The sequence below is a fragment of the Meles meles genome, chromosome 12 (genome assembly GCF_922984935.1).
Source record: "Meles meles chromosome 12, mMelMel3.1 paternal haplotype, whole genome shotgun sequence".
Classification (NCBI taxonomy): Eukaryota; Metazoa; Chordata; class Mammalia; order Carnivora; family Mustelidae; genus Meles; species Meles meles.
The window spans coordinates 21963133-21989748 of record NC_060077.1 but is presented as its reverse complement, the minus strand read 5'-3'; the positions used below and the strand labels follow the sequence as shown (position 1 = coordinate 21989748).

Genomic DNA, 26616 nt, shown 5'->3' with positions numbered 1-26616 from the left:
ATAAAGAGTTGCTACAAACCAATAAGAAAACCAGTAGACAATGGCCAAAAGGCTTGAAAGACCACTTTGCCAAAGAGGATAACAAATTTTCAAACACACGCGAAAGGGCACAAATTAAAAATCACGATGTGAGATTCCTGGACACCAACAAAACCGCTAAATGAAAAGGATAATACCATGTGCTGGTCAGAGTGCGGGGCAACTGGAATGCTCACCCACTGCCATGGGAGAGTCAACTGGTACCTACAATTAAGCAAACTGTTTGTATCAATTAGAACCCAATACAGAAATAACTCGAAAACTAGCAATTCCATTCTGAGTGCATTCCTAACAGACAGTGCATGATACGTGCACCAAAACACGTGTGGAAGGATGTTCACAGCGGACTTATTCACGACAGCCCAAAGCTGGAAACAATCAAATGCTCATTTAGAGTAGAATGGATCAGTAACGCTCTATACCCATGGCGTACTATACAGCAGTGACAAGGAATAGGCCCCAACCATCCACAGCCTGGATAATTGTCACAAACAATGTCACATGAAAGAAACCACACAAACACAACCACACACATTTGACTGTATCTAGGAAAAGTTCAAAACTAGGAGGAAAAAAATCCCACCCAATCTATATTGCTAGAAGTCTGTTTAGCGGTTACCCTTGCAGTGCAGTGGCTTAAAGGGCTATGGGGCGGTGGGGTTTTGGAAAGAGCCGGGAATGTCCTGCGTCTCCATACAGGTGTTGATTGCTTTGATGTGTTCAATTTGTGGAAATTCATTGAGCTGAATACTCAGCGGGTGTGTACTCTTTTGTATGTTGGACCTTAACTATAAAGTTTAAAAAGAAGCAAGAGGAGGGGGTGGAGAGAGAACCTGGGTAGGAGGATGAAGAAACGGTAACACTCAGCCCATTTAAATGTGCTTCCTGAATAAAGCTCTGCTTTTCCTCCTAGCTGAATTTTTTAGGGAACTGATGTCATGCCCTTGGCTTGCAGTTCAAGACAGTGTCTGCAAAAGCACTCCTAGAGATCCCCTCCTCTATTTCGTATATGCACATCACTGACATTGTACTTTGCCCGGTTACTTAGTGCCCCTTTTCATGTAGACTCATAGAAGAAGCTTCTCTAATATCTCAATACCGGGGAAAATTAGTATTATCTCAAGCAACAGATATATGTGTGTGCATGTGCGTGCCTGTGTTTAACCTGGGGACAACGTGTTTTTGGGATATCTTGCTTCCCTCTTTGCTTTGGCTGCTAGGGAGCTCAGCATCAACATTTCAGTTCAACTTTCATGGCTCCATTTACCTATCTGGTGTCTATTCTGCACAAGGGGCTGGGCCACTGCGATGAGCAAAGACACACCCCTGCCATTAGGGCTTTCCCTTCTAGCTGGGACACAAGCATGCATGGGCAGCCGGGGGGGGGGGGGGGGGGGGGCAGGAGGTGGTGCAAGGGAGGGGCAGTTAGGATACACCCATCAATGCAGTGACAGGAAGCCCAAGGCCCAGGGATCACACATCAGTAGGGGCCAACCCATCCTTAACCCATTCTTTTTTTTTTTTTTTAAGATTTTATTTATTTATTTGACAGACAGAGATCACAAGTAGGCAGAGAGGCAGGCAGAGAGAGAGGAGGAAGCAGGCTCCCTGCTGAGCAGAGAGCCCGATGCAGGACTCAATCCCAGGACCCTGGGATCATGACCTGAGCCGAAGGCAGAGGCTTTAACCCACTGAGCCACCCAGGCGCCCCGATCCTTAACCCATTCTTAATAAAAGGTTAAGCCAAAAGGCTTCTTGGAAGAAGTACCACCTGAACTGGGTGAAAAGGAATGACCAGGCATTAAATGGGTAAGAAGGATGGAGGGCACAGCCATGCTACCTGTGAAGTGAGAGTGAGTCTAAGGCTCATGGTAAATTTCTATTTCCTAAGTCTTCCTCTGGTCTGATATGCTCTTCAACTCTTATTTCCCATTGCTCTGACGTTCTTAGCTTTTAAATTTTCTCTTATTTTTGCCATGCTCTATATGTCTTTTCATACCTATGTATAATACAGAGACACAAAGAACCTGAGTAGAATATTTGGGGGACGCTGACACTCTGAAGACTTGGTTCAGGTCTCAGAAGCCTGGCCCCCTCCCTTCTTTCTCCCAGCACTGGGCAAGCTGTAGCTCTAGATGCTAATGATATTCACCTCATCATTCTCTTCAGTCTCCCCTGGCAGCTGAGGCACCCCAAGCCCCCAAGTCCGACTTGACAGTTAGTGATGAATTACTGTAACAAATGTCAGCTCAGTGGGAAGGAGTGTCTACAGGGAAGTCACTGATATTCCCAACCCATGCACAGCTCTCTGATTTCTTGCTTCTGCTGCTCTACCATTGCTACTTGGAGCCAAATGTAAGAGAGGTCAGGCTGCGTGCTCGCTACAGACTTGAATGAGACCGTGGAGGGGGGCGGGTACTTGATCACCATTTCCTCTCCTACTTTACAGTTATTTTCCCCAAGAGGGCATAGACCCATGGTGCAGCCTTTCCATCCAGCCTCCCCTAACTCTATGTGCTGTGAATGTCCCTTCCAAGAGTCCCTGCCTTGTCTCTGGGAGTCAGACAGAGAACCTCTGTGGGGAGAGTGGACACAAATGTAAGGGAAATGAGAAACGGTGGAAAAGAGATGACCACCACCCCAGACTTCATTCCATGTCCCCACGTGAGCTAGCCAGGCTCAACCTGGGCTGTCAAAAGAAGAAGGAGAATGTGTTTCGTTGCCTTGATCATGAACTCAATTATAGCCACCACTATCCACATAGAAAATCAAACAATATCACTGGTAATAATAGCACCACAGGCTCACAGGTGTGAAAAGCTCCAGTTTTTGCTCTAAACTGGCAAATAGCCCATGTTGCCTCAGGACCTTTGCACTTGCCACTTCCATTCTTTTCCCTAGATCTGTACATAGATGGTGACACCAAATGATTTACCACTAGACTCAAGCATCTCAATCTAGGGAAGTCATCCTGGACCACTTAGGTAAAAAAGAGCCCCCCGTCTGACTACCACCTTCCTCTGCTTAATATCTATAGCACTTGACCACCCAAAAGTAGTTTGCTTATTTATTTACTTGTGGTCTGTCTCCCTCAATTGGCCTGGGGACCTGGCAAGGACACAGATTTTGCCATCTCCCTAGCTGGATCCGAGGTACCACCCCAGGCTCTGAATGACAGCTGGGACTAAGGAGGAGATGGGCACAGCACTCACCCTGGGCGCAAAACTTCAGGGAGTGCCAAGAAACTCAGAAACCAAGATAAATAACATTCTAATGTAATATTTAAGAAAGTCAAAATTAATGCCAAAAATCTTTGATGAATAAAACATCAAAAATTTAAATGGAGGCAGGATCACACTGTGCCGACTGCCTTACTGGCGTCACCTTAATCCCAGCCCACCAGTCCTGCGTTTATTTGAAATTTTGGTGTTTGGCTCATCATGGATTTTTTTTTGCATCGATTTACATTTTAAAAGATCCTGCATTGAAATGTGATTTATCTTACTGACTTTTTGGCACCCCTTTAAATTTCATGCCCTACGCAAGTGACTTACTAGAGTCCTAGCCCTGAAAAACTAAGGGGAACAGCTAGTTTCTGTGAACAGCTCTCCCTTGATCTACCCACAGCTCCACAACCACAACCACGTTATACCCTATGCATTTGTTTAGGAATCTGGAATTTGCAGTAGTTCCCTTGGGGGCAGGGACCATCTGGCTCCCGTCCCCATCCCCCACCTGTGAACGCAACACCCAACTAAGGACAGAAGACATTAGCCAAGTGGTCACACCCCCCGCCCCCAGATGTAATTTCCAATCACATGTCCCTTTCCATCCCCAGAGGGGACCAGCTCCCCGAATTATGATTCCCATGAAATATCTTCACACCAAAGCCATACGGCAGATGCCCCACTCCATAAACAGTATTGTCCTGCATACTTAAAAGGTAATATGTCCAATATCATATTTTAAGGATTCTCTTATAATTTAAATCATTTATCTTCAGTGTTATGTTTTTGAGGGCAATCCATGTAGATTAGTCTCTAGTTGAAGAGTCAGGACATGTTTTCTATAAAGAGCCAGACAGTAAATATTTTTTAGCCTTTGCAGATAATAGAGTCTCTGTGACAACTACTCAGCTCTGCCTTTGTAACATGAAAGTCACCAGAGACTACACGTGAATGAATGGGTGTGGCTGTGTGCCAATAAAACTTTATTTACAGAAAAGAAAAGGTGGCCAATGGGGTTCTGCCTGTGGGCCACAGTTTTCTTGCCTCTATATTCATTTCTACTTCTAGCAACTCAATTTTTTTATTTTATTTATTTATTTGTCAGAGAGAGAGAGAGGGTGAGCACAAGCAGGCAGAATGGCAGGCAGAGGCAGAAAGAGAAGCAGGATCCCCGCTGAGCAAGGAGCCCGATGCGGGACTTGATCCCAGGAATCTGGGATCGTGACCCGAGCGGAAGGCAGCGACTTAACCGGCTGAGCCACCCAGACGTCTTAGCAACTCTATTTTTAATATAACAAAATATGTTCATCCCTTCTGTTATTGATAGACTCCCATGTGGGTGTTAACATTTTTTCATGACAAAGTCACTCCTCTATACTTCTTGTCTTTTCTTATGTAAGTGAGACACATTTTCCAGCATATACCCAAGATAGAATGGCTGGAGCACAGCATAGGGACAGGATTAACTTTCAGAGACAAGGTCAAGTTGCTCAAGAGTGAAGAGATCAATTTACACTCCCAGGGCATTATGATAATTCCTGTTGCTATACATCCTTGCCAACACCTGGCTTCCTCAGACCCGGATTTTGCCAATTCAAGGTACGGTGCGAAACGGTACCTATTGTGGTGTTAATTTGCATTTCCCATTGCTAGTTAAGTTAAGCATCTTTTCATGAGTCTCCTGGACATTTGAATTTCAGGACACTGGAACTCTTGAAACAAGAGTTCTCCTCTTGTGACTTGCCGATTCCTCTTTTTGCCCATTTTTTCCCCCCTACTGGAGTGTTTTTCTTTACATATCCAAATACTCTTTGCCAGTTACATGTGTTGCAATTTTCATGGCCCAGTAGGTGGTGTGTCTTCATTTTTTGCTTTGATAAACATTCCTTCCTGCCGTCTGGACTGACCTCTTTGGCAAGAAGTTGATTACTTTAACATAGTAAAATTTATCCATTCTTCCTCGTCATTTGTGCTTTTATGACTATGTTAGAAATTTTTCCCTTTGGAGTCAGATGATACAGATTTGAATTTCAGTGCTACAGATGCTAGGTGTGTGAACTTGGGAAGAGACCTAATATCCCAGAGCCTCAGTCTCCTCCTCTGCACCATGGGGACAAGGACAGCATGCCCCCACAGGGTTATTCTGAGGAGGCTTGTAAAGCACTTAGCACAGTGTCACGCATGAAACCACCTCCCATCAACAGACCTCACCCCACACAGGAACCCCACAAGGAGAGATGGGTTACCTTACTCTCTAGCAGGTCTGCATTCTGCCGGAGTTCATTTCGTGACTTCTCTGATTTTTCCAGCTTCTGTCTCAGCATTGTAAGCTCCGCCTACAAAAGCAAACATCTTACCAGAAGCCATTCTGCACCAGAAGCTGAGGTTCCACGTAGGGTAAGAGCAACTGGGGAAGAGAACGAGTGATTCTGCCAGCCCATCTGTGATGATGCCCAGATGCTAAATTCCTACAGGGGGCTTTTTACTTTCCCCATTTCTAAATATCAACATCCCAGTCTAGGGGCAGAACACAAATCCTCAGAATGAGACCATTGCTTGACCCGAGACTGGGGATGCCTGAATGAGATGGTGGGCTTGGCCCTTCACCCTCCAGAGACCACTATCCTGCCAATGGCTCAGCGTTATGCTTGTAGTACCACCATCAGGAGCAGGAGCAGCACAAATGCCCACCCACAGCATGGGATGAACTATGGAAAGAACTAGGGGATGAACTATGGGATGCACACAGAAAGGAGTACTGAGGCGTCATGGAGAGAGAACCAGGAAGACTTCTGTGAAACCGGACATGGCGTGACTGTCAAAATACATTTCTAAGTGCAAAATACCAGTGGCAGAAGATTATAAACAGTATGCTACATGCTACCTTTGGTGTAGGAGAGAAAGGAACTCTGTGTGTGTGTAAATTGGTTACTTTTGCAAGAATAAACAACAGCAAAGATAAACCAGAAACCAATCAAAATGGTTACCTGCAGAAGGAGGGCACTACCAGGGTAGAAATGACAGCAAGGGGAGTGTTTTCTAAGACACAAATTGATCAAGGACTCAAGGATTCCAACACTGAGTCTTCCTGGGATGGACTATAAGTCTTCATGTACCTCTGGGTAGTAATGGGGTATCTGCCTAGCACCCACAAGCCTAGTGTGTAGCTGGACACAGGAGGGAAGGTGGTCTGTGTCTGTGTTGATGGAAGCAGAGGGATATCTGGAAGGGGGCAGCAAGGGTTGCTGGGAAGAACACTTCTAGATCAAGAACCTGCAAGGTGGGGACACTGGGTCTGGATGTAAGGACTAACATGGGGGTGCGAAGAGGGGTGCCCACCCTGCACCCTGCCAGCTGCCTGGACTGACCTCCTTGGCACGGAGCTGCTCATCCCCAATGGTGGCACTCAGCAGGGGTCGGAGGGAAGCGAGGAGCTGCCACCATGACCAGTCCTTGACCTCCAGAAACGCAGCCATGTTCTTCTGGATGCACTGTGCAGCCAGGCGGCGAATCTGCAGGGAGAAGAGACCAGAAACTCGAGGGGCCCTTTCCAACCCAGGGAAGGTGAAGGAAAGAGAGCAAGGGGGTGGCAGCAAGAGGGATGGAAAAAGCAGGTTCATAGTTAAGGGAAGAGATTGGCTAACTTTAGAATTTTAAAAACTTCCTTTCAGGGGCCTGGGTGGCTCAGTTGGTTAGGCGTCTGCCTTCAGCTTGGGTCATGGTCCCGGGGTCCTGGGATCCAGCCCTGCACTGGGGGTATGCGTCTCTCTCTGCCCATCCCCCTGCTTGTGCATGTATGCATGCTCACTTGCACGCTCTCTCTCTCTCACACACAAAAATAAATACATAGATAAATACATAAATGATTTTTTTTTAAAAAAAGATTTTGTTCAATGGTACCATAATAGTGCTGTAGGGTGACAGGAGGTAACTGCACTTGTGAGCCCAGCAAAATGTATAGACTTCAATCTCTATGTTGTATGCCTAAAACTAACATAACACTGGGTACCCACTCTACTCCAAAAAAAGTAAATACATAAAAAATGTTGTTAAATTAAAAAAAAATTTTTTTTGAAAGCTCTTTCATCAAGCTGGGCTCTGGATATCAGACACTAGGTCCCAATTTAATCCTGCATGACCTAAAAAGAAGTAGAGGAAGAGTGGCTGAAAATACGATACGACAGGGTCACATCTTGTGCAGAGCCGAGAATTCAAAAGCCACCACAAAAGGTAAATCCTTAAACACCCCCAAAATTGTCCATAAGACACAATGGCCATGATTATGTCTCCAGGTGATATTTAGGGGCTAGGTGTCACTTGAAGTGAATTCAAACACGAATTCTAAGCTTCTCAAACCTGAGTGTGTATCACAAGCACAGGGAGAGCTCCTTAAAGCACACATGCTGGGCTCTGCCCCCAGAGGGTCTGATTCAGTAAATCAGGTCAGGGCTCGAGAATCTGACTGGCTAACAGATGCCGTGTTGACTCGGATGCTGTTGGCCTTGGGACCACTGCTGGAGGACCATGGGCCATGTTCATTAGTGTCTCAGGTGGGAACCATGCTGACTACCAAGCCAGGAGAGGCATCGCGGACATCCCCATCATGAGAACCAATGCTTGTCCAGCTGGTACGGCTCTCCCTGCAGGCCAGGCAGCACGCTGAGCACCTTATAGACTTGGGTCAGTCCTTGCCACAGCCCTGGGAATGTAGGAGTTACTCTCATCTCCATTCTACAGGTGGGGAAACTGAGGCACAGCGTGGCCCACTCACATGCTCAGCACCACACCGCTGCCCAATGGTGGAGTTGGGATTTGCACCCCTGCAGCCTGGGTGCAGACAGAATCCAGGGTCTTCAGTAACCTCTACTCTAAATCATTCCAAGGACATCGGCTATGGGTGAGCAGTGGACCAGTGGATTTGCCCACAAAATTTTACTTATTAATGTTCTTTCCTTTGCCTGCTTTTGCCAAGTGTGTATACGTGAATTTACAGATTTACAGGAGGCTCTTGTAATGAGACTGCAAGCTAGCTGTAGTACTTACTAATGAAGATACTAAGGTAACAGCAGTTAGCGTCTGTCGAGCTCAATGGCACGTACCATGCTAAGCGCACATGACCCCATTTCACCTTGACCCAGCTACTGAGTGGTGAAAGCAAGATTCAAGCATACTTCTTGTGCATCTCTAGAGCCCTGCTGCCTTTTCTCCACTGCCCAAGCTACAGAGAAGAAATTCAGTCTCCAAAGGTCTCCGACGATAGTGGCCCAGGGTGGCTCAGGACTGCAGACTCCGATCTGGCCCTTTGGTCCCCAAAGCCTCAGTGGCCAGGTCCTGTCATGCCCTGCCTGCTGACCCATGAAAGCCAGGTTCTCCAGAAATGGGACAGGTGGAAACCACAACTGACCCAGCAGGGCTCAGACCACCCCCATAATAATCTAGATCAAGTCTGACATCATTGGTAACTTGATGTCAGTGTCCTAGAAAAAATCACAACATCTTGCAAAGTGTCACTTTTAAGTCCCACCATTCAGGGCGAGTCCATGGGTCAGCAGCACCAGCACCATCTCGGGAGACCTGCAGAGCCTCATGCCCACCCCAGACCCACCAGACCTGAAACCGCATGTTAATATCCCACAGGGTTTCCTGCAGGAGCATGAGTGTGAGACACGCACGATCACAGCCCCCAGATCAGCTCAGACGCTGCTTTGCTGGGACCTCGCACCTCTGCAGGGCTGAAGAGGCATGTTGGCTGCCATACCTTCAGCTTCTTGAATTCCTGCCGAGACAGAAAGCCCTTACAAGCCGCCTGGAATAGAAGGATCCTGTGAGACGCCAGCTTCTCCCGCTGCCTCTCAAGCCTGGAGACCACGCCTGCCTTGAGGAAAACCTGGAGGGAGGGAAGGTGACAGGTGACTCCTCTTGGGCTGAATCTGGGGGGCAAGGCTGTAGCCACTGAGAAGCCAATTCTCTTCCCTTCACCCAAGATACCTGCTAGCAGGTGCCTATGATGGAGGGTCTAAATGATCAAAGCATCTTGCCTCTTGATGGCTCCTTTTTCCCTTCTTCTAGCCCCTGGATGCTCAGAGCACAGCCCCCATGAGTGGCATGGTCACCACTGGGAAGCCTATTAGAAATGCAGAATCTGGGACTCCATCCCAGGCCCGCTGAATCAGAGCAACATTTTAACATGAGCCTCAGGGAACTCAGGCACACATTCATTTGAAAAACCACAGCTAGGAGGGATCTGGCCTAAATATCTCTGTCCAACAGAATGGCCTGGAGAGTGCGAGGAAACACGCAGATTCCCAGAGATCACCCCGGGAAAGGTGGAATGCAGGGGTTTAACATCAGGCCTGGGCATGGGCATTCTTTCTGGTAAATGCCCGCCAGCCCTTTGGGAGAAGCAGTACCTTTGAAATACTGGGTCCTGCCTTCTAAGGAGGGGCAGGGAATGCTGGGGGCAGTGAGGGCAGCCCTCTGTGGCCAGGAGAGGAGAGGGCCGGGCTAGTGCCTCCCACAGAAGGTGCTCAGGCATTTTAACAGGAAAAACAGCAGGCGGTCCACGATTTCCAGGCCACTGCTCATCAATAATGGATGGAGGCCCCTCGGCAGCAAAGTGATCGATGCCTCCTCGGCACCCCGCAGGGCCATCTTCCATTGACTGCAGGGCACACAGAAGGATTTTCAGATCATCTGACGCTCTGGGGCCTGGCCAGCTCCAGCCAGCATGGGCGGGCAGCCACGGTCAGCCTCACGTCCCAGAAACAAAGTAAAGCCTCCTTAACAGCCAGGGAGCTGAGTCAGTGGCAGGAGCAGGAGTCCCTTCTCAGACGCCCATCTGCTGCCCATTTCTATGACCAGCCTGGCATGTTTCTTTGTCAGAGGCGGCTTAGCACCCCCAAGTTGTTCAGTGTCTCCAAGGAACTAATCCATCTGTGACATTATTATCTTAATCAGCAATCATATCTTAATCAATGATTTCTCAAGCAATCGGGCATATTATCCAGCAGTATTGTAGATCGGGACCAACCCCTTGACATACACAGGGAAATATTTCATGTGTATCATCTTATATGGTAGTTATGTCTCCATTTTATGGAAGGAGAAGCTGAGGCTAATAATGGCATTTCCCCTCCCTCCTCTCCACCAAGACCCTCCACCAGCAAGCGGCGACAGCGAGAATATCTCCCTCCACCTGACTCCATACCTGACAGTTACCACTGAATGTAATTAACATTTGCATGGTATCTATGTTTTTCAAACCTCTTCCTCCTATGTCCCATTTTAATAAAGAGCAACCTTATGAGGACTCTCTCGGCCCAGGGAGAGTTTACGTAATTGACTCCAGCCACAAAGCCAAGGTCTCCTCTGGCACTCCACTCTTATTGTCAACACGAAGCTTTGTTTCTTCCTTCGCTACGATGCAGACCCCTGAAGTTTGGGATTGAATTGCAATTTGATTCCAGGTGGAACAAGGGGTCTCCATTCAATTGGCCATTCCCCTAAACCTATGCGCTGTAATGGAGACCACTCCGCTTATCCCACGGCAAACCCTTCCCCGATGCGAAAATGAGAATTTGCACGCCCAATCAGTGTGAACTCTGTTTTGCAACCTTTCCTGGCCTTACGGAACACTTCCTATGAGCCAGAGCCACCAAGGCAATTAGCCTCATTGAAGTAAAGACACGATTGACTCATTACCTATCAGATTGCCTCAATAATGACTGTATTAATTTCACAAGCTAGCGAGTCCCAAAAGCTGCTATAAAAAAAAATCAATGATCGAAATGATGACTGCTCGAGTTCGTATATTACAAAAGGCGGCGGGTGCTGCCAAAACCACTATTGATTAAGTATGAAGCTTTCATTAAAAAGATAATTGGAAACGACCATACGCAGAGCGGGAATAAGTCATTGGCTGTGCAGAATCTTATCTTGAATTTTTTTTTTTCCTTTTAAAGAGCATCTTGCCAACCACAAGGCCAATGGCACGTGGGTTTCCACCTTTCTCATAAATGTTATGGCCCTCGGCACAGGCCTTGATAAGGCCCCAGGGGCTGAGAATCACAAAGAAACATCTAAATTATTTGCTTTTCCTGGGTCCAGCGGCTTATCGGACCCAAGCAGAGTGCAACATTCCAACAGCCCCATATTTAAGGAATCTGTAGGGCCCACTGCTCCGGCGAGCTGTTTTTTCCTCAAAAAATGCGGAAGGCCACGGTTTAAAAAATCTAATAGGACCATAGCTCCCATATCTGGGACTGCTGAGAAATTAGCTCCTGTCCCAGCCATTTTCCAGATTAGAGGAGATTCATTCTTTAAACACTACAATGTTAGCTTATTCGATAAACGTCTCGCCCCACTGACAAATGCATTTTACAAGTAAGTGATAACTGACTGATTTCTACAGCCCACGTGGGGGGCAGGAAGCAGTTGCTCCATTTTACAGATAAGGGGACAGAGGTTCAGAGAGGCTAAATCACTCACTCACGATTCAGAGTTGGGAAGTGGTGGAGCCCAGATGTATGGCCCAGATGCACCTGTTCTTTCCTCCTCTTCATGACCTTCCCACCTATGAAGTGTCTGACCCTGCCATGCCTAAGACTTTCATGTGCCCTGAAAGATCACAGGCTGGCCTGGCTTCCAAAGGATACACTGACTTCAAGATGCTTGTGAGCGTTTCTTAATGCATACCAAGTATTACTAGAGAACAATGGCTTTTTCTGTTATTGGGATGTTTTGGTTTCTAGATTTCTTGCCCTTGTCATGTGAAAATGTGTATGAAGACTTTTCCTCCTCTGCTTTCCTCCCTGTTCTGCAACAGCCACTGGGATGATAGAGGCTGATTTTTATATTCATTAAAAAAAAAAAAAAACTGCGTAATTATCCAGACCAGTGGTTCTCAAACGTGAACATGTGCTGGGATCCGCTAGAGGTTTTGTTACAAGTCAGACTTCTGGGTCCCACCCCCCTGGAGTTTCAGATTCACTAGGTCTGGGGTGGGGGGGGGGCATCTGAGCCTTGATATTTCTAGAAAGCTCTCGGGGGATGCTGCTGCTGCGGCGGCTGGTTCAGGGACCATATTTTGAGAATTTCTGGCCCACAGGGATGACGTATTTAGAGCTAAAGAGGAAGTGCTCTGATTCTGGGCTATAAAGACCTGTGTACAGGTAAAGACTATGTGATACATTTCCACTAAAAAATAATAGAACTCACAGTGTGTTGAAAAGACCCTGGGATTCAGGGCGATACCGGTTTTCATGGGAGCTGTATGTTTGGGTACTCCTAGCTAACCAGAAGGGCTTGAAAAGGGGTTTACTTCCCAGAGGTCCAGTAAAGAAGGGATTTACTAATTATCTCACAGGAAGTTTCGAGGGAAATGAGGAACAAAACAGGAAAGGCCAGGAAAAACTCCTGGCCTCGGGCAGAAGCCCAGGGACCCACAGGTTTGTTCTCTCTACAGGAAAGATCTGCAATGGTCCAGTTGCTGCCAACACTTAGCGGGATAAATCAGACTGAGACCATACACTTGCCACACATTTTAGCAGGAGTGAGAGGCCTGCGGGGAGAGGCTTCTGTGTCTACGGGGCAAGGAACTGTATGAACGATTGTCAGCTCTCCAAGGAAGCAGGTGTGATGGGACAGGCTACTCCGGGTTCCAAGAATAGCTAATGGGCAGTGATGCCACCATGGTGGACTTCTGGAGATGAAGGCTCTGTCCCTAGCACCTTGCATGGCAGCTGGATGTGGTGATTGACAAGGTTTAGGAGTTGGTGTTAGTCAATCAGAAGATGAGCGGGAAAGTGAATGGAGCAATTTTTTCCTTGGTCTATTCTCTCTCTCATTTCTACTCCTGAACTTTGACCCTTCTCCCCTGCCTACCACATGACTGTTGAGTTCACAATCTCTATACCCTACTTGCCAAACTAGAGCCCGTGGAACACTAGTTCTGGGAGATGGTAAAGGGTCTTCCACAAAGACAAAAGGGTGAGAGTCCCATGGTCAAATGGTTCGGGAAGCCCTAAATACCATATTTTCCTTCTCGAAAGCTGAGAAGACATACGGGCATATGGGGACTCTGTGAAATTCTTCTCTAAATGTTGAAACGTTATGGGAAAGGGTTTTGGCTCAACACCATTTGGGAAATGCTCTTTCTCTCAACATTAAAATCACGTGCCTTCTCGTGGAGCTCTAACTTTTCGCTCACTGCTGCTAATCAGCCAGGAGTATAGTTTGGTTATTGTTGGTTGCAAAGTCAAAGTTACGAAGCTCTGAGTGAAGCTGAGTGTTTCTTCTCGGGTTTTACGGCAAGTCTTCCAAAGGCTCCGAAAGTCATATTGAGGAGCAAGAAGTTAATGCTTCCAGACCACTGAGGTCCCTGGGAGGGGAACGAACCTCTAACAATGATATTTCCCAAGTGATTTCCTCCCATATTATACCTATGTTGTCTTCCCGGCCTTGTCAGAGAGGCAGGGCAGAAAATGGCCAGACCTGTCTTCAGTCTGCCGAAAAGTAGGCCCACAGAGCTAGTGGATGGTGAAGTAGAACAAGAATTGGGGCTCATCTGGGTCCGCGATGGAATGAGCAGGGGGACCTAAGAAAGAAGATTTACTCACTTGGCTGTGCCCAATGACCACGGCCTTCTTTTCCAGGTCCAGAGTCTGAAGGAGCTCGTCCACAGCCTGGAGGAAGGAGGACAGTTAAAGAGAGACAGAATGAGACAGACTCCCATTGGAGGTCAGGCCAGCCGGCTGGCTGAAGCATTGGGAAAGAGGGAGGGAATGAATGGTTCCGCATGGCTGGGAGTCCGAGCAGCAGAGCCTTACCCCACCCGGACCAGTGCAGAAGATGAGCATGTATTGAGCACCTACTGTGTGCGATCCACTGTGCTGGGACCCTCATAGACACCATCTCCTGGCATCACCATGGCAACCAGAGGTGGGTCCTCACACCACCATGCCCATTTACAGAGGAGAAAACAAAACAAAACCCAAAGACAAAAAAGTCAGTGAAGGGTGTGTTTGCTATGGAAGACAGTATGGCAGGTCCTTTAAAAATTAAAGATAAGATTACCGTAGGCTCCAGCAATTCTCCTCCTGGGTGTCTACGCAAAAGAAGTGAAAGCAGGGACTTGAACAGATAGTGGGATGCCCACGTTCGTAGCAGGGCTGTTCACAAAAGCAGAGAGGTGGAAGCAACCCAGGGTCCATCCTCAGATAAATGGAGACACAAAATGTGGGATACACACCCAAGAGGGTATTAATCAACATTAAATGGGAAAGAAATGGGGCACCCGGGTGGCGCAGTCAGTTGGTTAAGCATCTGCCTTCAGCTCAGGTCATGATCCAAGAGTCCTGGGATCGAGCCCCGCATTGGGCTCCGTGCTCAGTGGGGGAGGCTGCTTCTCCCTCTCCCTCTGCCCCTCACTCACACCCTGTCGCTCTCACACTCTCTCTCTCCTTCAAATAAATAAAAATCTTTAAAAAAAATAGTTAAAGTGATAGCTTTTATGTTATGTATATTTAACCACAATTTAAAAAACACCAACCAATGAAGGTCTTTCTCCAAGGTTATAAGTCACATGGAGGCAGAGTCTCATTAGAACTGAGGTCTGTTGGGCCACATTGCACCATCTATGATTTAATCTCCCTGCATGCTCAGGATGGCTCCAGAGGTCCCTAGGCCACTAGGAATGCCACCTGCTGTGTCCCTGAAGTTTGCTGGGACAGCCTGCCCAGCATGCTATCCTTCCCCCATTCTATCTGCCAGAAACAACCTCACCTTCACAAATATTTCCTGAGTAAATGGCATGGCTCTTAAGCGTCTGTGCCGACCCAGAGTACAGGTTGGGGGAGGTTGTGTTTTCTTCATTTCTTATTTCCTCTGCTTCACCTGGTACTGTCCTAGGCACACGGTAGGAGCTCAGTAAATACGATGATGGAGCGAACAAAGAGAGGAGCCATCCTTCGGAGGTCGTTGGGGAGCAGAAGGAGAACGGCAGACCCATGCAGGAGACCTAAATTCACTCAGAGACATTTCCTGAACACAGCCTTGGCCAAATCACAGCCATGTCATGGGATTTCCCTTTGTCATCAAGGTATGCAGGCTCTGAAACAGCATTGCCAGAAATGTGTACCCTCAGGAAAACACAGGTCACACCTGCTTCCTTGGTGCCTGTGATTCCCCTCTACACCACCCTTCAGGGACCTCCCATTTGCTAAAAATCACAGTCTGTTTTTGGAATAAACGGTCAGAAAAGTAACCGCACATTCAAGAAACAAAAGGTATTCAGGGCTCGTGTAATTTACTAGATGAGTTTCAGTTCCATGGGTCATCGGCACCACAGAAAATTTCCTAAGATACTATTAAAAAAAAAAATCTTATTAAAAGTCTGGTCCAAACCTATCATCTAAGAGCAATTTTCCTCCTCTGACCTCCTGGAAGAACATTCCGTAATGCCCTTCCCCCCAATTCAGTGGTTTTACTTATTACATTTTAGCCAAAAATGTTCCCAGGGAGCTGTAGGCAGCAGAATGCATAAAAACCAATATATCCAAAACACAACATCTTTTCTCTCTGCACAAGAGCAAAACAAAATAAAAATTGACTGAAAATAAGATGGATGGATAAAAAATAAATGAAACCTACAGCCAATGAAATTTTTCTGAGTCGACCTTAGTGTTAACACCCAGATAGATGTTTTGGAGGGAAAAAAAAAATCAGGATTTGGAGGAGGGAGATCCACCTGGGCGGAAATCCTGCCTGGTTTTACCACTCATAACTGCGTGACCTTGGACAAGCCCTTTGCTCCGAGCTCCAGACTCCTCTCCAGAAACACAAGGGAGAAATACCAGAATCTGTTCTGGAAGGTTCTGTGGTTGTTCTTGCAGAAGACTCCATGTCACACCTGCTACATGGTAAGTGCTCAATAGATATGAGGAGTTAGTCCTACTAAAGTCCTTGAGTGAGTCCTACTGGTTTAGCCTTGGTCAAAACTTAGTAGAGGTGTACAGAACACAAACCAAGCCTTCTTTTCTCAAGTACGCTCCCAATCACCCAATATCCAAGGATTCTTTCCCATCTCCCCACTTTCTTAGAGCCCTGTAGATGTCTGCCTAGCCAAGATCAGGCCTAACATAGGCATTCTGTCTTGTTCATCTCATTTTACAGGTAAGGAAGCTTACGACCCAAAGGATAGAGCGAACAGGGAGCTACAGGCACTGAACCATGCTTCTTGCCCTCATTTTCCTCGCCACCAAAATGGCGCTAAGATGCCCTGCCTAGACCATACAGGTGCTGGCCTGGTGAACTAAGACTCTGGTTAAAGGTCTTTGAAAGTGATCTTACACTTGATTGCTCTTATTGTTATCATGACGAATATGGTTCTTAGATTGAACCATATGAAATTGGCCCTCATTTAGGTCAATTACCAGTGATCGGATTTATTTCTACACAAGGTCCATCGCTACCCAGCAGCCAGCTGACGGAAAACAGGGCAACAATTCGGATTACTGTAACAGAGTCCTTCCTTGTCCCTCCTCTTGAAGGAATCAGCTCTTCCATCCTCATTATCCAGACCCTGGAGGTTATCCCTCCCCACATGGAATGCAGAGTAACATGTTGGCCATTTCTCTCCAAGAAAAGTTAGCTCTTATGCTTTGAGACTGAGTATGGCTCTCGGTGCTTTCCACATAACTCATTTTGTTTCCAAACCTCCACAACAGATACTATTTGATGCCTGTTTTGCAAAGAAAACGAGGTCCCGTGTGATGAAATCACGTGCTAGGAAATGGCGGAGGGAGATACAACTCTAGGGAATCAGATTCCTGAGCTTGTTCTCTGCTCTCTGATGCTGGGATCCTCTCCAGCTCCATTACTCACTGGCCGTGTGACCCTGAGCATGCCACACATCCTCTCTGATCCCCCATGTCCTCCTCTCCAAGATGGGGTCATCATGTCCCATCGTCCAAGGATGGAGTGGAGCTTTAATGCGGTCGCAAGATAGCGTGTAGGAGTGAGACTTAGAGAATGGTGAAGGAAGGAGCTTGAGAGATCCTCTGTTCCTCCCAAAAAACAGTGATAAAAATGGATACAACTTTTGAAAGCAACAAGTTCAATACTCTGGAAATTGAGCAAAGGGATACAACAAATGGAGACACATTTGTTCAAAAAAAAAAAAAAAAAAACCTATTCAATCTCAGGTAAGGACAGCAGGAGATTGCAACAATCTCCACCAGGGTTGTTCCAGTCCCCCACCAAGCCCTGGCACTATGGTAATATGCCCAGGGAGAGGCAAGCCGTAAAAACCAGTGGCTTTGTTGCCAGAGGGGGCTCACTTAGACGGAGCTAAGAACAGGAAAATTCCACACCCAGGGTCGTTGTCAGAAACAGTAATGATCTTGGAAGCAAAGAAATGGAGAAAGTCAATAGCACAGCAAGCCTAAGATTGTTATCTGGATTGGGGCAAGCAATGGACATTGACCAGCCTCAAACTTGACGAAAGCACATGGAGAATGGACAGCCCTGCAGGCCTTGACAAGCCCCCACATGTTCCTGGCCATCTGGAGGGCTGCACACAGGCTTGAGGCTACACACAGGCCCCGGAGAGACTGAGAGAACCTCCAGCTATCAACACGTCCCTATCTAAAGGCAAGGTCATGTACATGGACAGAAAACCTGTGAAAGGACCAAAAAGTCCAATCTGTGGCACAATGGTGAGTGTCTGACCATTGACTACAGTTCTCAACCCACACATATCTCCACCTGTATCAGGGAAAGCCTCGCAGATTCGTGGTATTTGATTATAACCTGTGCCATCCGTTACACTCTGCTGACAAAGGGGCAGCCCCTGAGAATCCAGGATTTATATTAAAAACAGGAATGAAAAACCCAAACAGAGACATCAATAACCTCATACTGGGGGGGAGACAGACTCCATAAATCTAGCCCACATACGTCACTAAGTAATTGGGGAAAGATCAGAATCCAGAGATACTATTATGTATTATCTAAAATGTCCAGTTTTCAACAACAAAAAAAAATCAAAACATACTAAGAAACTGGAAAGTGATGACCTATGCTCTCAAGAAAACAAACAAAAAATCAGTCAGTAGAAATCCTTCATGGGCTTTGATCCGTGACTTAACACAGACCACCAAGCAACTATCATAATGCAGAATTCTCACTCGTGCCTGGCTCATGCTCCATTACAGCAAATCCTAAAAACTGGTGGAGAGGTTCAGAGGTTACTAGGTCCTCCTGGGCTCTGCGGAGTGATGATACACCCTTCTTCTCCACCCTCCCAGGCTCAAATTATGAGTCCTTGAACCACATGGGAGAAGCCCAGCTCATGCCTCCACTTACAGAGTCCTGTTGTGTCCTAGAATATTGCAAAGAGTTTTCTCTCCAATATTCAACAAGGATGCATCCAATAAGCATGTGATCTGACATCTCACATTAACCTGGACATGCCAGAAAGGCAATGAGAGACTCCAGGAATAATGGGGAGCCAGGGATGGGAATCCCTCCCCAAATCACACCTTGGCAAGTAGGGTGGTGTCAAGAATCTATGTCTGTGGAATCGAATGCTCATTCGGGGAGCCATTTGGGTGCTGTGAGCACAGCGCCTCTTTCCTGAAACCCACACCATGACCCAGGGGTCACCATGACCCAATGGCTGCCATCTGTTGCGTATCTTCTAGGTGCCAGGCACTTTGCTATGCCCTAGGAGTGTTGTCCTTGTTCATACAGCTATCAGATATAAAAGGGGTATAGATGAATGGAGAGATGGCAGAAAGAGGATTTGAATACTAATTCTAATTCTAATAATTATACTATTATATAGTATTATAATTATATATATAATATAATATATATAATATAATGTAATATAATATATTATATATAATTATAATACTATATAATATATAGTTATATATATAACTATATATAATTATATATATAACTATATATTATATAATATATGTAATATAGTGTAATATAATATATTATATATATAATTATAATACTATATAATAGTATAATTATTAGAATTAGAATTAGTATTCAAATCCTCAAATCCAAATTATATATATTATATATAATATATAATAATTATATATATAGTAAAACTATTATACTAATATAATAATTATACTAATTCTAACACTAATTCTGATTCTAAACTGTGTGCTTTCAACCACTGGAGCACGATCAAGTCAACCCAAAAGGGTGGGACTATGTCTCTGTTATTTAACTGTTATTTTAACTGTTATTTAACTGCATATGCTCATAACTGTCTATAGAATGCTGTATGAACACACACACACACTCACACAATTGGGTTGGTTAACACTGAATGGAGAAGTACATGGGTCACTCCGTTGGTTAAGCATCTGCCTTCAGCTCAGGTCATGATCCCGGAGTCTTGGGATCAACCCGCACATTGGACTCCCTGCTCAGTGCAGAGCCTGCTTCTCCCTCTGTCCCTCAGCCCACTTGTGCTCTCTCTCCCTCTTTCTCTCTCTCTCTCTCAAATAAATAAAATCTTTTTAAAAACTGAATGGAAAATGGGTACAATTATTAAAACAGAAAACCCCATTTTGAGGAAGACAGTAAGGTGGGCAACAAAAGAATGGTGAATACCTTGCAGGGGCTAAGGCCATGGGAACGCCTGAATAATGGTTCAGCACTGTTCAGTGGACAGCTCCCCCTCCTAGCGTGGGGCTCCTAGGGGGTCCTTCCCCAGCAGAGTGGGGCTCAGACAAATTCAGAGGAAACTGGGGGTGTCCACAAGGCCTGAAGTGGAACAAGAATGGCTGTCATCAAGAAGATAGATGACATCCCTTAATTGTGTTCTTCAGATCACGCCCGCAGGGACAGATTTTGTTGGCTAAAATCAATCAACACTTCAGCATTCTAAGGAGAAGAGGGCAGGCCCTGGGGTTTCCTCACATTGATCGGGGAGAGTTGGCAAGTCCTGCCTGAGCAGCAGAGAGATCAAAGAGACCAGAATCTGTCGTGCCCGCACGACAAACAGCAAGGGGAAAAGAAAGGGGAAAAAGAGGGAGAGTCCCGGGGGAAAGGGAATGCGAAGAACACGCGAGGGACACCAGGCCGATTGACACAAGTGACAAAGTTCTTTATTAAGCACATACTCTTATAATCTGTTTCATAAATGATTACCATAGCATATTTCTGTTTCATAAGTGATTACCACAGCATTTTTGCGCAAAGACGAGACATGTCTCATGTACAGGATGTGTCAGTCATAATTATAGAAAATGCAGCTGCAGGGTAGACCACAAGGTCCGCTTTCGGAATGACAGCAGAACATGGGAGAATAATCTTAAGGCAAACAACAGGGCCTTAACGAGCCCAGGGGATTAGCCATGAGTGCCCTCCGACCGAGGACCAGGGAGCCTTTGCTACCACCTGCTCAACTCGCTCTAGGAGAGCCGCTCACAACAAGAATCTGGGACATGGCCAAGGTGAGCTGACAGAACCCCTTGAGTAACCTGCCTGAGATTCCACCATTTGTGGTCATTCTGGGTGGGCTTCAGGGCAGGGGGCTGCATAATCTTAGCTAGACAGGATAACATAGGGAGAGGAATGAGACCCAAGGTGATCAGATCTGGTGACAGGATCATTTTGGAGAACTGAGTATGTGCCTCGGTGTCTGGATGGGACAGGGACAGCCTAAACAGCTGGAGATCAGAGTGAGGATACTGCTCCCTAGACTAGACCGCAGAAGGACAGAGTGGACAGGATTTCCTTTGTCATTTTGCTTAAGCCAGTTCAAATAATGAAGATCAGGTTTCTAGGCCATGCCCCTACCAAAAACTTCTCAGCTGACCAACACTGGCCACCAGATAAAGCCCAGATTCTCTTGTCCTGCCAACAAGGATCCATGGTCTGGCCCCTGACAATACCTTCAGTCTCTCTTCTTGACGCATGGCATCATTTGTGCTCTAGCCACATTAAGCAAGCCATGCAACCTCACCACTGGACCTTTGCACACGCCATACACAGTATGGGTTGCCTTCACTCTTTCTCTTACCTAATTCCTCCAAATTGTCCCATAGGGCTCAACTCAATCATCACCTCCTCTGAGGAGTCTTTCCTGAATAATCCCCCACCCTGACTGCAAACAACAAACATTTTAGTGGTATTCCCTGGGGTGTGCCAAAGCCATTGCTCTGCATAGAAAGAGCCTGTCTGAGTCTTTCCCTCACCCAATAAGACCATGTTCTGTCCATCCCAGCATCTCTGGCACCCAGCACAGGGCCTAATGCAAAGCAGACACTTGGTGAAAGCTGAACAGAATCAAGGATAATGATTTTAAATTAGCATATTATGGATGGCACATTCTGTATAGAAATTCACTAGACCCCCTGCCTATCCTCAAAGGGCTCCTATTCAAAAGTCCTATGTGAATACAAAAAGATGCTCCACATCACGGATCATCGAGGAAATGCAAATAAAAACCACAATGGGATGCCACTTCACCCACCTTCGGATGGCTCCCATCAAAACAAAAACCAAAACAACAGAAAACGACCAGTGCCGGCAAGTGTGTGGAGAAATTGGAACTCACGTGTACTGTTGGTGGGAATAGAAAACGGGGCAGCCGCTGTGGAAAACAGTGTGGCATTTCCTCAAAAAATTAAACACAGGATTACCATATGACCCAGAAATCCCATGTCTGGGCATATACCCCAGAAGAAATGAAAGCAGGGTGTCTGAGAGCTATCTGTACACCCATGTTCTTAGCAGCATTTTTCACAATGGCCAAAAGGCGGAAGTGACTCAAGGGTCCATTGACGGATGGATAAGCAAAATGCTCCATAGATACACACAACAGAATACTACTCATCTTGAAAAGGAAGGAGGTTCTGACACCTGCTAAGATATGGATGAATCATGGGAATTCTGAGAAGTGCAATCAGCCAATCACAAAAGGACAAGTACTGTGCGATTCTACTTATACGAAGTAGAGCCATCAACTGCATAGAGACAGAAAGCAGAATGGCAGCTGCCAGGGGCTGGAGGAGAATGGGGAGTCCGTGTTTCATGGGGGCAGAGCTTCAGTTTTAGGAGACAACAGAGGTGCTGGATATGGATGGTGGTGATGTTTGCACAATGAAATGAATGTGCTCAATCCCATTGAATCGGACACTTAAAAATGGTTATGATGATAAATTTGATGTCGCGTGTACTGGGCTACAATACTCAAAGGAAAGAAAGAAAGAAAGAAAGTCTTGCACACAGAATCTGAAAGCCCAAGTTCAAATCCCAACTCCATCAGTGCCTGGCTGGGCGGTGATGGCCTCAGTTGCCTCGGCTGCAAAATGGGGATAATTCCCAGAGTGGGAAGACTCTATCTTTTGAGGTCTATTTCAGGCAAAGCATCTGAAATTTTTTCACCTCGTGCCAGTGTTGCGATGAGAGTTTGCGCATACATGGTACAAGGCATGTGCTCTTTTTGTTCGAGGAACACAAAGAATCCAGCAGGTGCCCACCAAATGAGTGTCCATTGTTAGGAAAGAGTCCTATGGGGGTGCCACGTATTAGACCCACAGGGGACATCATCAGGGCCCCTTTCACACCTTGCCAATGAATTCTCTCTGCTGCCATCTAGTGTCTGATGACCATACTGACCTTTCCTCGCTGTCAAACTTGTCTTCTGAAATTCTGAGGTCTTAACTGCTTTGCACACAGAAGCTGACAGTTTGCCCACCCAAGCACGTGTTCATGTATAATTCATGGTGTATCACGTTGCCTGGCAAATGAATATTTATCAGCTTTTTCATAAGAGGCAGGGTGGTGTTTCCTTTTGTTGCTACCAAAATTCTATGCTGTAGCAAATGAAATTTGTGAGCAAATAAAAAGAGAATGAGAAGAAGTGAAAACTCCCAGCCAAGTCCATTCCACTTGTAATTTTCCATTTTCTGAGGCCCTCCAGCATGCGTATGGAGGTGGTTTCGGTTTGGCTACAACAGAGGATCGCTGAGTCGTCCAGAATAGCATGCTACCATATGCTCTACCTATTGCCCCCGCAGAAAACTCCCCCACACCCCACATCGGGGCTGTTTTTGACTGCAGAAGAGCCTCAGACCTTTTCCATGGCTCCATTCCAGATGCTTGGGTGACCAAGGACAAGGAACCCCTCGTGAAGATTGGTACAGACTGGCTGGTGGCATCAAGCCCTGCAGCTTCAGGACTTTCTAAAGGGGCTGCCACCAAGGGAGGGGATTTCCCTGCACCACACCAATCGGGTCTGATATTCCCTCCCTATGGTGAGTTAGTTAGGTGGGCTACGTAGAAGGCCCTGCCTTGTCGGCAGAAAGGGACCTGTGCCCTGGTCTCTACCGCAGCAAAAAGCCATAAAGGACCCAAGAACTGGGACTCCATTTACTCTTCTTGCCTCGTGACCCTCCGACTGAGGGTTCCAGTGCTGATGATCTCAGACACATACGGGCACACTCCCCTGCAGGTGGAGTCTCAATGGGGTTGTGAACATAGGGTCTGTGTGGCTCAGTCGCCATCCCTCTGGCCTTGCAAGAGGGTCCCGATCCAGTACTGACATTCATGCTGATGACGACAGTTCATGTACACTGAGCCCTTGTGATGTAGCCTTATGCCGAGCCCATGAACTCCACCACTGCATGTAATCCTCAAAACACTCTCCACAGGGAGGCATTATTGTCTTGCCCACTTTACAGAGGAGAAGACTGAGGCAGAAAGATGCCATAGCTCGCTTACGTTCACGCAGCCCCAGCCGGGAGCGAAAGGTGGCTCTGTTTGACTCTGGAGCCTTGCTTTCTCAGCTGCCCCCCTGGAAGCCACAAACGTGGGTTCACAGACAAAACCCACAAATGCTTGGCTGTGTGGCCTCGGGAGAGGCAATTTATCTCCCTGAGGTTCCATTTTCTCATCTGAAAGAGGGACACAATGGCTCTTGGTTAGCAGGGCTGTTAGGAGGAGGCAGGGTTTTGCAAATTCTAAAGGGCTCTGTGATCAACAACCGACCAGTGGCCATTCCTGGCAGAAACATCTATCGATGGCTTGACACTAACATAAAGACAAGGTCCTACCCATGGCAGTTTATGGTGGAGCTGGAGAAAGGAGACACACGGGGGCAGAAATACAAGGTGATGCATTTGTATGCATTCATTCGTTCATTCATTCATTCATTCATTCAATGGACAATTTATTGAGCCCTTGCTCTAAGCAGAAAGCATGTAAGAAATGAACACAATTTCAGAGAAGGGAAGGGCAACATGCACATTAAAACATGATGATGTGAGGAGCTGAGTCGGCATCTGAATAGCAAGATGGCACCAGCCAAGAGTGCTCCAGACAGAGGGAAGAGCAAGTGCAAAGACCCTGAGGCGACATTCATGGCAATTCTCTAAAGTGGGGGGGAGGCTCTGGTGTGAAGTACTTCCTGAACAATGGGGACTGTGAAGTTCTCTTTTCACAAACTACCCTGGGGTTCTGGTGCTGAGTGGAACTCCTTTTGGAAAGTGTGGCTTTTCATCTGGCTTGGGGCCCTTCTAGTGTGCATGCACTCTTCTCATGGCCTTAATAGTGTCCTCCCACACTTCCTCATGCAGGGCTTCAGGAGGTCATCCCTAAGTGACAGTGCAGGGGGGTGCAGTCTGGAGTAGGGGCCTGAGACAAACCTCACTCCGCCCTCACTTTTGCCCCCAAGGCCCAGGTCTCAGATCCCTGCTGGTCCAGATGCACCTCCAGGGCAATCCCTGTGGAATAGAAGCACCCAGGGCCCTGCACCCCCTCTTGTCCCACATACCTTCCTTTCGTCTATTCCCTCGGAGACCAACATGAGCTTCTTCATGAGGACAGGGTCCAGCACCTGGAATCGCCGGCGGAACTGAGCGAGCCCCACGTGGTCAGCGTAGCCTGGCAGGAGGGGAGGTGGGGGCAGGGCCAGAGCAAGCAGAAGAACAAGGAGTCCAAGTGAGATCAGCCCGGGTCCTGGACTCGCAAGCAGCCCCTGCCCTACTCCCAGCCTGGCAATGAACTTGTTGGGTGGACTCACTTCTTGGGGCCTCAGTTTCCCCACTTGTCAACTTAACAGATTGGGTTCATTCAGCATTTTCCAAATGTGTTCCCCAGAACCCAAACCCTATAAAATGCTCCACTGAACATTTGAAAAAGCAGCACTCTCGTCTGCTCCCTGGAGGGTCACACTGCGTGCTAACATCAAGTCTCCTCGGACTGCTGCAGGGAAGATGCCAGATCGGCTTTGCTTAAAACCTGCTTGACTATGGGAAATAATTTTTTTTTTTTTTGTCCACCATTTATGACCACCCCACAGGCTACATGGATAGGCTGCATTGGGTATTTTCAAAGGTTTGTTGTTGTTTTTCTTAAATCTAGCATGTAGGATGGACACCCGTGTACCCTTCTGGAAACCTCCCGAGAGAAGGTGACATTAGAGCAGGCCTCTGAAGGAGCCGTAAGACATCTGCCACAGGATTGGGTGTGGAAGGCAGAGGGGGCCGGAGAGGGGAGACCCGAGGCTGTCTCCTTGGTCATAGCAAAAAACAGCATTTAGTGAACATTTCTGTGCACCAGACACTAGATTAACAACTTCCTTGCATTATAGACACGGAGGGGCCTCCATCATTGGACCCATTTTATAGATGTGCAAATTGAGGCCCAGAGAGTTCAAGTCACCTAGCCCAAATTGGTATGGATAGTAACTCCCCCAGCTGCGATTCAGACCTGACAGTAATCCAGTGGAGAGTAGCCAACAATAAAGTCAAAGGCGAGCATGGACCTGATCGCAAAGAAACATGAAGTCAAATTCCAGGCCTCAAGGTTTGGACTTGGTCCTGAATACAAGGGAGCCTCAAAAAGACCCTTTCACTAGCCAGATGGGAGATGGTACAGAAGGTCTGGCAAAATCTGACCCCACTTTGAGACTTCGCAAGAAGCCCAAATGCATGAATCATGAGGCAGAGTGATGGTGGTGGGTACGTGTAAGCCTTCCTGCAGGAAGAAATCTCAGGCCAGGTTCCCAGGAGGCTGACCACTCAGAGACAGGGCCTGGGAGGTCACAAGCATGCCCATTTGGGCCAGACTGATCCAGGCTCCCATCCCATTTCTGCTCTTACGAGCGCTCTGACCCGTCATGAATGACCCCAGCTCGTTGAGGTTCAAGTTCTTCACTCATCAGGTGAGAATAATAGGATCTGGTCACAGGGTCACCATAAGGATTGAATCCGATGACGGGTGTGTATAAGACACTAACACGCACTGAGGCTTTCCCAGTTTCCGGGCAACTCTTCTTTGTTAGTCTCTTACTAACTCATCAAGTTGC

General features: G+C 46.9%; 1 protein-coding gene across 1 annotated transcript in view; it reads right to left on the bottom strand.

Moving 5' to 3' along the window:
• Positions 1 to 26616, bottom strand: part of MYO18B (myosin XVIIIB) — a gene marked incomplete at its 5' end in the record, with an annotated part of 249320 nt that overhangs the window by 133441 nt on the left and 89263 nt on the right. The window contains 5 exons of the mRNA XM_046025552.1: positions 5513 to 5602; positions 6635 to 6778; positions 9025 to 9153; positions 13883 to 13948; positions 25081 to 25190. Of these exons, the coding sequence (XP_045881508.1) occupies positions 5513 to 5602; positions 6635 to 6778; positions 9025 to 9153; positions 13883 to 13948; positions 25081 to 25190 (539 nt within the window). The remainder of the gene's footprint in view (positions 1 to 5512; positions 5603 to 6634; positions 6779 to 9024; positions 9154 to 13882; positions 13949 to 25080; positions 25191 to 26616) is intronic.